Below are 12241 nucleotides of genomic sequence, written 5' to 3'. Positions count from 1 at the left end.
GAATCAGAATCCTTCATATCCATACTACTCGAGGAATATTTTAACTCAAGTTTTCTCCTCTACTTACCTCGAATATTGTTGTCGGAAAAGTTAATCATAGAACATCAAGACAAATTCACTCAAACTTTTTTCAAAGCCATGACAAAGTTATCGAATCGCCGTTTCGTCGAAATAATAAACATGCAAGTCGATCACGGGGATCCTCGTTTGATATTCTATTGTCCATCGTATGAATTATTAACGAGTTTTCGTGAAAACGAAGAAAACATTGATAATTAGTTCGAGCTAATTCGAATAAAAAATTCAAATTAAATCGTGAGAAATCAATTGCAACTTATATTAATATTATACGTTCAATCTATATAATTTGAAATAAAAATTTATATATGTATATAAACGTATACTTGCTTCCAACCCTCTCCACCCTCCCTCCCTTCCTATTCTACACACACACACACACACACGCGCGCGCGTGTATATAATATAATAAATATATTACATAAAAATCTGCACGTAAACTTGATAAACAGCACAATGGTGCTATCTGGAGGATTGAATCCAAACTACTCGGCAATGCAACTACAACGGATGATATTTCACAGATCTTCATTTTATTATAATACTCAACCTAATATGTGCATGCATTAATCTATAATATAATATTACATTAATTAATCTAGAATATATTATTATATTAATTTATGATAAAAATATGTTATTCTGTTATCAGTAGGAACGTACCTCTGATTACGTAGACATCTATGTTAGAAACAAATACGCCATTTTCTTGTACTATCTCTCTCTCTCTCTCTTTCGTTCTCTCTTCTTCTCTCTCTCTCTCTCTCTCTCTCTCTCTCTCTCTCTCTCTCTCTCTCTCTCTCTCTCTCTCTTTCTCTATCTCTATTTCTTTATCGTGTGAATCTATTCTTTATTGATTTCAAACAACAAATTAAATGATACAGCGTATGCGAATGAAACGATTAACTTCATTTTTCATTAATTTAATAACCCATGTTAGCAATAAGCAATCGAAGAGCTTATTTTTGTATTTTTATTATTTCCTTTTTTTAATACGAGTGTTACTAAATTAATGATACTTTTGCAAGAACAGGAAACAGGCCATCTTTTTTCTTCTTTGCTAATGAATATATGTATATATATATATATATACATATATATACATATACATATGCGTATACATATACATATACATATATATATATATATATATATATGTATATATATATATATATAAATATTTATAATTTGATTCTTTTTTTTTACACGTATGGGTATCGGATTTATTAAATATTAATTAATACGATATATCATAATACAATATGGTTGTGCATTGCAGTTTCATAGAAAACGGTATTCTTCGTAGCTTAAATAACGAGTCGCGTAGTTTCTCCTTGATATATTTATACGATCCGATGTGATGCTGGAACGTTTAATCATTGGATTCTACCGGACCCGATCATCCCCAGTCACTAGAACGGAGTTTCAGAAATCACTGCCAATCCTTTCTTACCGTCTTCTTCGGATTCTCCTTGAAACTACGAGCGGCTGCGCACGAATACGTGCTTAGGTGAATACGCTTTACGGTTTAGCAATGGCAGTGAATACTATCGGCTCTCGCTCTAGTAATTCGAAATATCAGATTCTCTCTCTCTCTCTCTCTTTCTCTCTCTCTCTCTCTCTCTCTCTCTCTCTCTCTCTCAAATACATACATACAGACAAACAGATGCATGAACATTCATACTATATATCTTCCACGCGCATACATTCTCTATTTTTGTTGATTTCTCCTTTGATCTCTCCTATCTTTCCTCGTGTTCCTTCTTACTTGATTCTCAGTCTCTCGCGCACAGTTCATAGCTTCTTATACCAAAAGAGATAATGTTCTCCCTCGCTGACTTGTAGATCATCGACACCTGAAAATTTAAAATGATTCCATCAGTACAAGTTCTATCGGTAATATATATATAAGAAATGATAAACAAAAGGGTAGCTTCAATTTGTCCATATCCATTACATAATAATGATCCAACTATAAAATCGATCAAGTATCACCTCCAGGTGCAACCAATTGATTTCCAGGTGGTGAGGAAGGGTCCGGTGGTGTTGGCAATCGATAAAGTAGCCAATAATGATAAGACATTGGTTCTTCTTTATAACCAGCCAATGTGTGGACATAATGTCCATTTGGCCATTCCGATGCGGCGAATTGAAAGTGTGGTGACATCTCCGCTGCTAAAAGCATTACGCCATAGAAGGTTTCATTTTTCGGCGCGGAAACCGTTAGATTGTACGTTTCGTTGACGTTACTTCCGACCCAAAGTGTATATGAAACGTTCACCATAATCGGTATCGAAGTACCGGTGATAATGGTATCCGTATTACTAGTGTTGTTACTTCCGGTTGTAGTTGCTGCTAACGTCTCACTATGATTCTCCAAGGTCGCTACATCTGCAACTCATAGTTTTAACGGGACATATCTTAGTTGCTCGTCAAAGATGATGTTTATATTTCAAGATTTTCAATGTTATAGTTTAATTAATTATTAAGACATTTGTTAATTTTAAGATTAAGTCACACTGATTCAATGAATAGCAAAGGAAAAATTTACTGTTGCTCGTAGTAAGTCTAGGTGGTGAACTATCCGTCAGACCTTGTCCACAATCGAGAGCACGAATACTAGCAAGACCACGTGGTGAAACGCCAAGTAGAGCCTCGGCCGTAGCACGAATATCCCCACCGAATGAACCATCCGGGCGTTGTTGATTCATCAACCATGTTAAGGCCGCTGATCTGTTCCAATTGTCTCCAGGTTCGTTCTCGACTTCTTCTAAAGCTTGCATGACCAATGCTGTCGTGTGAAGATCACCGAAGCTACCGTCTAATCTTTGCTGTTGAGCCAAACCAATCGAAGGTTTTCGAACGAAATGATGCAGATTTCTGTGTCTATGATCTTGAACGATACACCTCAGTGCCAGTATCACCATTGCCACGGTATCTAAAAGCAAATATATATAATCGTCAATTTTTAAATATTCATTTAATATGTTCCATTAGAAATCATAAATTCAATGTTCATTAACTAACCAACGTTATGATCTTGTGCAGCATTGGCAATGTCCAATAAACGACGTATTTGTCGTTTACGTACGTGAGCTTGAGCACTGCACGCAGCTAAAGTAGTAAGTGCGAATTCGTAATCGGTTGGTGGCTCGTGATGTTGCAAAGTTCCGATCAAATCGTGTCCATGGAATTGTCTTGGATCCATGCACATAGCGTTCAAGGCCAAAGTATAACGAGCCAGACGAACCGGAGAAAATCCAACTTCTCTATGTCTGAAGAAGATCGGAACGTAATAGAAATGACATCAGAACGATATATGAATATTTTTGACATAACAAAAAAAAAATGGAAAAAAGGATCATGGTAACTCTTTTACAATGTCTACCTCCAAAGTAAAAGAACTATCTCCAATTCCATCTCCTTTGAACTGAGTTGTAACTCTAACGGTGCAGGTGGTGCCACGTTATCATTACGTGATAGATTACCCAAACGTAGGACCAAAATCACTCTGTGAGTATCGTTACCCCATCCAGCATCCTTGTCTCGCTGACTCCATAACCAAGAAGTAGCGCGTTCCAAAATTATCTCTGATTCCGCATCCGTAGATGTTTCCGTATCCGAGGGAATAAGTTCCGTATTACTTCCTGAAGAAGAAAAAAATGATCTTTGTGATGACGATAAATCATAAAGACATCATTATGAGATTTACCGTGACAAGGAACGAAGATGCACAACCAGGCAAGGAAAAGAATCACAGCTGCCATGCTAGCTCTACCCCACATTATCCTTTGACGATGGTTACTTCTAGTTTATCGATATTGCCTGTGTAATAATTTTAAGTTAACTTTTTAGATTTACCAAAAGGTTCAAAGGTAAACGTATTTTATCTAAGTAATCGAACGACCGGTCCAGTTGATCTAATCTAATCTAATCTAATCTGATCGGATCTAACACATCGTTCTACTAGAAAACATTTTAATAAAGCCGTATCATAGATATACACGTGTAAGAGAGAGAGAGAGAGAGAGAGAAAGATAGAGGACACACGTCCACGATGGTTCCAAAGTTCGTTCGCTTAAGCCTACTCTAAACGATGTTTGAGCTTTGGTACATAAACTCCGTACACATACACGTAACAACGATAAATCGCGTCTGTCGGATAGCACAGCAAGTGGAACACGAGACACGTCGAGCGTCGGTTCGTCCATGGAACATGGGACCGAGCACGATATTGCGTAGGATCGATATCATGGCGCCTGTCGCCCTCCGAGTCAACGTGCACACACATATACACACACACACATACACACAGATTCACATATATACATTTACTCGGTCGCACACAACGATACACACAGCAATGCGCGCTCAGAAATACACAGCTTGGTAACCGTGGCCAGGTATATATGCTTTTCCTCTCTCTCTCTCTCTCTCTCTCTCTCTCTCTCTCTCTCTCTTTCTCTCGCTCTCGCTCTCGCTCTCCTTCTTTCTCTTCTCTCTTGCCTACTCTATCTACCCTATCTACCCTTATCCTTCTCCCTCTCTCTCTCTCTCTCTCTCTCTCTCTCTCTCTCTCTCTCTCTCTCTCTCTCTCTCTTTTGCTACGCTTTATTGTCTGTACCTAGCATACCTTGCATCCTCCATTGTGCTCAAGAGATCGCACGCTACCATTCTACGCTATCGAACTTCACAGTTAGCTATGTTGCATCGGTGTTAGTCAGGGTATTAACCGAATATGTCTTTTTCCCTTCCGTGCTTATAACTCTACACGCTAGAATATAGGATGATATCAAGCCCTTCTTCTTCTCTTGCTTCTTTTTTTCCTTCCCATTTTTTTTTCTTTTATGTTTCCTTTTTCCTTTTTTTTTTTTTTTTTTTTTTTTTTTTTATTTTTTTTCTACGTCTACTTCCCCCTATATTTCCGTATATATTTGCTTCAATGAATACAGCCATGAAAAGAAAAAAGAGAAGGAAAAAAAAAAGGGGAGGAAAGCAAACGCACGAGTGACTTTTCGCAGCTACCCGCGATAAGTTAATGATCAGTGCTACTAACCGTGAACTCTTTAAGGGACTTTCAATAGCTCTCGCCTTACCCTTAACTCACAGAACGGAGAAAGTCCTTTTTTTCGGTCGTTCACCCTTCTATTATATAGTATACATATATACATATATGTATGTATATGTGTATATGTATATATATATATATATATATATATATATATCCTTTTAACTACGTAGATATTATTAAAATTCGAAGAATTCCATCTCGTGAATTTTTAATCGGACAACGTGCTTCTTTCCCCCTTTGTACATAATAAAGTAGGAAGACATAGAAAAAGTGGAATAGCAATAGCTAGATCGTTCGATAATACAAAGTTTTCTACATATTCTATGTACCTTGTAGAAGGTTTTTTTAAAACTTATATACGGAAATATATCGGTATTCTTTCTATAAGCGTTCAAACGATAAGAATTTCAAAGAATAATTAATTATTCTTATTTCCCTTTTAGTTATGTTTTACCTTGTGCTATAAATCCGAATAAAGATTTTTTCTTCTTTTTTTTTTTTCTCTATTTTTTTTCCATAATCGATTTTAAGATATATATATATATATATATATATATATATATATATTGTTCAATTTGAAATAAAATAAATTCTATATAATGATTTTATATCATTAAAGCCATAGAGATACGAAACCATCGAGATAACAAGCGCGCGATGCCTGCTAGTAGTAACGATCGAATTTTGTCAGACCCTTGGAACACTGTTAAGTAGTCAAGTTTGAGACGAGTAAGACCCTTCGTAAAAGATAACAGGAGAGTAATTTCTCTAACGAAATTAATCTACAGTCACTCTATTCTTTTATAATTATTTCAGTAGACGTCATCGATCGGATCAAACGACCAAGTTTTTTCTTTTTCTTCTTTTCTTTTTTTCTTTTTTTCCTTTTTTTTCCAGTACTATTCGTTGTAAAATAAAAAAAATTAATTTTTATATCGTACTTTTTCTTTGTAAATAATATATTATTTTATTAATGTGTTACCACATGCGATATTTCGAGAATGAATTATTAACTTCTCTCTTTTATTGCCTTGCGTTTATTTAATATATTTTCTTTTGAAAATTTAATTGAAAATAATCAAAAAAAAAAATCACTGTAATAAAAATGATATGAACGTAAACGAATTTCCACGTTATCGTAATCAATTTCATGACCGCTCTCGTTTTAGCAATTGTGCTTGAAAAAAAAAAAAGAACTGATCAAATTTTAACAAACGGCGCGTGATTCAAAATAAATCGATATTCGCGTTACCTTGAACTTCTATAATAGATTATTTCGCTTGTTAAACTCTAAAAAGATTCTTCAAAAGATATTCGACTAGGACATATATAAAAAAAACATCTCCGGATTTTTACTCTCGCATCGAGATTTAAACGATATCATATACCTTATACATGTCTCACTGAAAAATGTAAAACTTATGCAGTACGGTCAAGTTTAATCGATAGAAGGAAACGATTGATTTCTTATAGAAAATGACAAAATTAAAAGATCGAAGAAAACGATTAAAGAAAAAGAAAAAGAAAAAGGGGAACAAAAAAAGGAAAAAGAAAAAAAGAAAAAATAAAGACGAATTAATTATACAAAATCCAAATCAATATATTTAACTTATGATTTATTAAAACTTTCAATAATTTCGATCGAAACAAAATAAATAAGTAAATAGATAAATGAATTAAGAAAAGAAAGGAAAAAAAAAAAGAAGAGAATATAATCGATTAATCATACTAAACTATTTCATCGTATTTACACCCGTTCGTTCATGATTGTATATATACTCTTTGCTTACCGTTCGAGAAATACCGTAGCTGATGACTCCCTCAACTTCTTTTGCACGATGTAGTATGATCTCTTCTCTCGATCGTATCGTATCGTATCGTATCGAGAGAGAGAAAAAGAGAGATAGAAAATGAGAAAGAGAGAAAGAGAGAGAGAGAGAGAGAGAAAGAAAAAAAAGGATAGAAAATTAATCGTTTGATCAGTATGGCGGCTTTGTAAAAATCAACCGAATCGTTCCAACGGCAATATCGACGAGGATGACGACGAGGAGAACGCGACGACTACGGCTACCACCAGCACGATGCGCCTGTCTCGTGAATGCGCAATGCAGAGCAAAGCCAGGAACGAAGAGCTGCGCGCCGTGAGGGGCCTCGAAGAACGGCTCTTTAACTACCACCACCATCAGCACCACTGCCGCCGCCACCACCACCACCACCCACTCTATTACTACCACCATCATCATCACCACTACTACCATCATATTCCCTCGCCTTTTCCCTCCCTCTTATCCCCTTCCTATCTCTTTCTCTTTCACTATACTTCGACTCTCAAGGTACACATACACTTCCATTCATGTATATAGATATACGTACATATACATGTACAGAATTATACACTCGCACGTGCGAACGCAATACTTACCCTCTCCTTCACTCCTACCCCTTCATCCGCCTTTCGGCAACACGCTCTTTCGCGCAGCGACACCCCCCCGATGAGAGAATGAGAGAGAGAGAAAGCAGTCAATCCTCTACAACCGGACTATCGTGTCTATATGTACATATATATATATATATATGTATGTACATGTAATATGTATATCTAGTACCTATATACAGGGTGAGAGCTATGTAACGTTAACAATTGAAAGTTTCTTTGCGTTGAAAATTTACAGTATTGGTAGACTTTGGAAGTTTTTTTCTTTAGTTTGTATATAATATATATATGCATATCTAATAATATATACATACATATATATATATATATATATATATGTGTGTGTATATGGTGTGGAATTTGTAACATCCACTAATTGAAAATATTTTATTTCAAAATATCCATCGTTAATTGGAATTTTTTTGATTAGACTCTTTACTTTTAAATGCTTTCTCTTTTTTGAAATATTATAGAATAAGATAAAGGATAGTTAATGTAATTGTTTTTTACGAAGAAAAAATTTTATATATTTTTAAAGAACTAAAGTTAGTAATATTACATAGTTCACCCTGTATATACATATTCATTTCTATCTATTTTTTCAGCCGTCTTCGTCACACTCGTTCTCTTTCTTTCTTTCTCTTGACTATCCCTTTCTACTTCACCCCCTTCGGTCCTCGAAACTCCGGCCTCTCTACTCAACCGACCTATCCTCCCCAACGAGCTTTCTCTTTTTTTTGTCTCTTTCTCTACCTCTTTCCCTCTCTCTCTTTCTTTTTTTCTCTTTTCGATTTTCTTTTTTCTTTTTTCTTTTTTCTTTTTTTTTCTTCTTTTTTTTTTTTTTTTTTTTTTTGTACTCCACGGATTTTCCCTGCCACCGAGTCTACCGAGGGTACGTCGCTTCTTTTTTTGTTTTCCCGACTTTAACCCACCCTCTCTGTCTAGCAACACGCCACCTCACCAGCCACCCTCCTTCGTCTCTTTTTCTGAATCAGCCAGCTTAGAATCTCCCAGTGAATCAGCGTGAGACTAAACTTCCCTTCACCTCTCTGCACCCTTCCGTCCTTCCTTCCTTCCTTCCTTCCTTCCTTCCTTCCTTCCTTCCTTTCTTTCCCTTTTTTTTGTTCTTGTTTCCTTACTAGTATCTCTCAAATCGACGACAAACCACATTTTGTTATCGACTCGTTCTAAAACTTCATATCGACAGACATTTTAAAAAGAAAATTTTAATTATTTGGACGAATTAATAACATTAAAAAAATGTGTTAACTTCATTCGCTTTAATCGCTTTATATATAGACAGAATAACGTTGTCATAAGTTAAGGTACAGATTCGGTACATAAAAATGTTTGTACATAAAAAAATTTCCTTCAATATATTAATAAAAGTACATCAATGATTATCAAAGATCGTAGTTAAGTTCATATATTGATAATAATAAATTGTATTCATAAAATCGTTAACAATAAAGTTATATACTCTATATTAATATATTCTATTATTGATAATATTTCTAACGCTATATAATAATTCTAATGTATTATCAACAATTGAATATGGAAAGTTAAGTTCAAATATTATTGTACGCCATGTATATAACGTTTCTTTTGGAATGAAACTTAACACCAAAAGAACGTATCAAATCGATATATCGCATCATTTATATGGACAAGTTTATGGCAAAAAACATGGTTTCTGTATAAAAAAAAAAAAGGAACAAAGTACAGAGAAACTCGTTGAAATTCTTTAATTAATGGCTCGAAAAAATGTTAAAGAAGAGAATCTTGAAACAGGGGAAGAAGTCAATGAGGAAGAAAAGTTACTATTTGCCTATTTCTCTGATATAACCCTGTAAAGTCTTAGTTTAGATTTAATATTAATATTAGATTTAATCGTTCTTCTTAGTAATACAAATAAACAATTTTGGATAAACACCAGTAACTTCTTCCGCTTCTATTGGCGCATGATTTTCGCATTAATTTGGTTCACGTTTCTTGCAATTTTTCTATACATCTACGATTGCCCGGTATGTATGATTTTTAACTCATTAAAAATCTTATATAATTCTTCCATATAAATAAAAGAAGAAAACATTGTTTACTTAATCGGATGATACTGAAAATACTTCTTTTTACATTGGTTGTTTTATCCTTTTAAAAGCAGTCCAGATGCGCGTTCGTGATACTGTTAATGGCGGGATATTGGATGACCGAGGCTATTCCGGTACCCATTACTTCTATGATACCGGTCGCTCTCCTTCCAATCTTTGGAATAATGAGTACAATTGAAACTGTGACTTGCTACATGAACGATGCCATAATGGTTTTCATCGGTGGCTTGATCCTTGCTTTCGCAACGGAACATTGTAACCTACATATGAGAATTGCTCTTCTAGTCATGAAAATGGTTGGTTGTAGCCACACGAAGCTTCTAGGTGGTCTTTGTACCGTAACCACTTTTATATCTATGTGGATCGCGAATGCTGCAACCACGGCGATGATGGTGCCTATTGTCTTTGCCGTTCTCTACGAATTGGAAAGGGTTTCTTTTTTAATTATATTATTTTCAATGTGGTATCGTCGAAGTAACTCGAAATTATTATTATTATTATGAAATAACGAAGTTATTCGAAGGTGCCGCAAATTAAAGTATTTTTATATTTCTCTTTAACATATTTTTATTAATTATTATTTTCTGCCGTTACTTTTGGAACAGCAAGGACTAGGAAAAGTATTCAACGTTATTATAGATCCAAATGAACCTAATGCTGATCCGTACGTAAAAACCAAAATGAATTTCTATTCATCCTACCTCTCCCTTTCTCTCTTTCTCTCTCTCTCTCTCTCTCTCTCTCTCTCTCTCTCTCTCACTTTCATAAAATCTTAAGAACAAATGTTTGCTTGGAGTATTCAACTGAATAAAATTCTTTTTCAGAGAATTGAAACCAACGAACGTGACGAAAGCTTATTTCTTCGCGGCAGCATACGCTTCTACATTCGGAGGCACTGGAACTTTAGTCGGTACACCAACAAATCTCGTCTTCAAAGGCATCTACGAAAGTACCTATCCCGAAGCAGAACCAATCACTTTTGGACTTTGGACCGCAGCTTGCTTTCCTCAAATGGCCATTAACTCCTTCATTTTGTGGATACATCTTCGAATAGTTTATCTCGGTTTCCTAAGACCAAAGAGCAAAGATGCCAAAGCTGCGATAATTGGTCCAGAAGGAGAAAAAATAGCTAATCAAGTAAGCTTTTTTTTAATTTCGAATAAAATCGAATCATTTCCCATCAAGATAGAAAGAGATCATTTACAAATTGGATTTTTTTTTTTTATAATCTTCGTGATTGTTTCACGAAGTATGAACAATAGTATAGTTGAAAGGTAAAATAATAAATAACGTGGTATTCTTAGGTGATAAAAGAGAAGCTGAAAGAAATAGGTTTTATGTCGTTCCACGAGATCGCTGTATCGATACTCTTTTTAACGTGTATATTTCTCTGGATATTCAGAGCTCCGGGATTTATGACAGGCTGGGCAAAACTTATTTCGGACGTGTAAGAAATTTCTTTTTCTTAATGAATCATAAATCCTTATTTCCTTTAAAATTATTTTGATTTAATAGGGAGATTAAGGATTCGACAGCTACTATTTTTATCTGCTTGCTGATGCTTTATATTCCTAGGGATCCCGATTTTATATACTTTTGGAGTCGAAATTGTAAGCTAATACATATATTATATCAATTATATCATATACCATGTTTTAAGATACAATAAAATAGTTTTGTTTAAATAGCTAGAAAGAAACCATCGGGTCCCTCCGAAGGTTTAATAACTTGGAATATGATTCAACGAAAGATGCCGTGGAGATTGATTTTTCTTCTCGGTGGTGGATTTGCTATCTCCAAAGCCAGCAATAAATCCTGTCTGGCGATGGATATAGGTCGATTGTTGTTACCGTTACAAAATTTACACCCTATATTGCTATTGGCAATCATTTTGTTATTCGTTGGTACTCTAACGGAAGTAACGTCAAATGTAGGCACTGGAAATATCGTTATACCGATAATAGCACACATGGTGAATTTCACTTTAGCTATAAGATAATACTTGGAAAAATCAATTATAACAGTAGCGGAACAATACTAAAACGATAATACATGATGTTATTGTTGCAGTCTTCTGCGATGAGGGTACATCCTCTTTATCTGATGGTGCCAGTGACAATAATGTGCTCCTATGCATTTCGATTCCCAGTCAGCACTCCACCAAACGCAATTATATCGATCGCGGCTCACATACGAACGCCAATGTTAATCACCGGCGGCTGTTTACCTGCAATGTACAGCTTACTCATACAAATACTTATTTTTCCATTTTGGGGAACATTCATTTTCGGCATCGACAAATTTCCGGAATGGGCAGAAAAAACAATAATTTCAAGTTCCACGGGACATTGCAATTAAATTTCATTCATCTTGTATTTAGAATCCTTTGGAAGTATTGCTTCATTCAAAATTTTATCACGATTATTAAAGATTATAATATAAGATCGAATATAATAAAAATCTTTCTTAAAATTTGTATCGTTGAATATATAATTCATATATATATATATATGCCGATTACAAAGATTTCTTTTTTGTTCTTTCTTT

General features: G+C 34.8%; 2 protein-coding genes across 6 annotated transcripts; one reads left to right on the top strand and one right to left on the bottom strand.

Moving 5' to 3' along the window:
- Positions 1–1273: 1273 nt before the first annotated feature.
- LOC124949948 (uncharacterized protein CG3556) lies at positions 1274–7320 on the bottom strand. 5 transcript variants are annotated; one of them, XM_047495865.1, is made up of 7 exons: positions 6940–7320; positions 3791–3903; positions 3467–3725; positions 3106–3353; positions 2630–3016; positions 2074–2469; positions 1274–1934 (listed from the first exon to the last, which is right to left on the bottom strand). In XM_047495865.1, the coding sequence occupies exons 2-7, from the start codon at positions 3861–3863 to the stop codon at positions 1873–1875; spliced, it is 1425 nt and encodes a 474-aa protein (XP_047351821.1). In that variant the 5' UTR covers positions 3864–3903; positions 6940–7320; the 3' UTR covers positions 1274–1872. The 5 variants fall into 5 exon arrangements, with proteins under 5 accessions (XP_047351821.1, XP_047351817.1, XP_047351820.1 ...); XM_047495861.1 differs by having other exon boundaries at positions 2074–2475; positions 6940–7319; XM_047495864.1 differs by lacking the exon at positions 6940–7320 and adding an exon at positions 4712–4938 and having other exon boundaries at positions 2074–2475.
- LOC124949822 (protein I'm not dead yet-like) lies at positions 7134–12161 on the top strand. The gene is made up of 7 exons (XM_047495549.1): positions 7134–7144; positions 7336–7482; positions 10519–10831; positions 10999–11141; positions 11210–11304; positions 11383–11666; positions 11765–12161. The coding sequence occupies exons 1-7, from the start codon at positions 7134–7136 to the stop codon at positions 12050–12052; spliced, it is 1281 nt and encodes a 426-aa protein (XP_047351505.1). The 3' UTR covers positions 12053–12161.
- Positions 12162–12241: the final 80 nt, after the last annotated feature.

This window comes from Vespa velutina, chromosome 6, assembly GCF_912470025.1.
Source record: "Vespa velutina chromosome 6, iVesVel2.1, whole genome shotgun sequence".
In the NCBI taxonomy this organism is placed as follows: Eukaryota; Metazoa; Arthropoda; class Insecta; order Hymenoptera; family Vespidae; genus Vespa; species Vespa velutina.
This window is presented reverse-complemented; position numbering and strand designations above follow the sequence as displayed.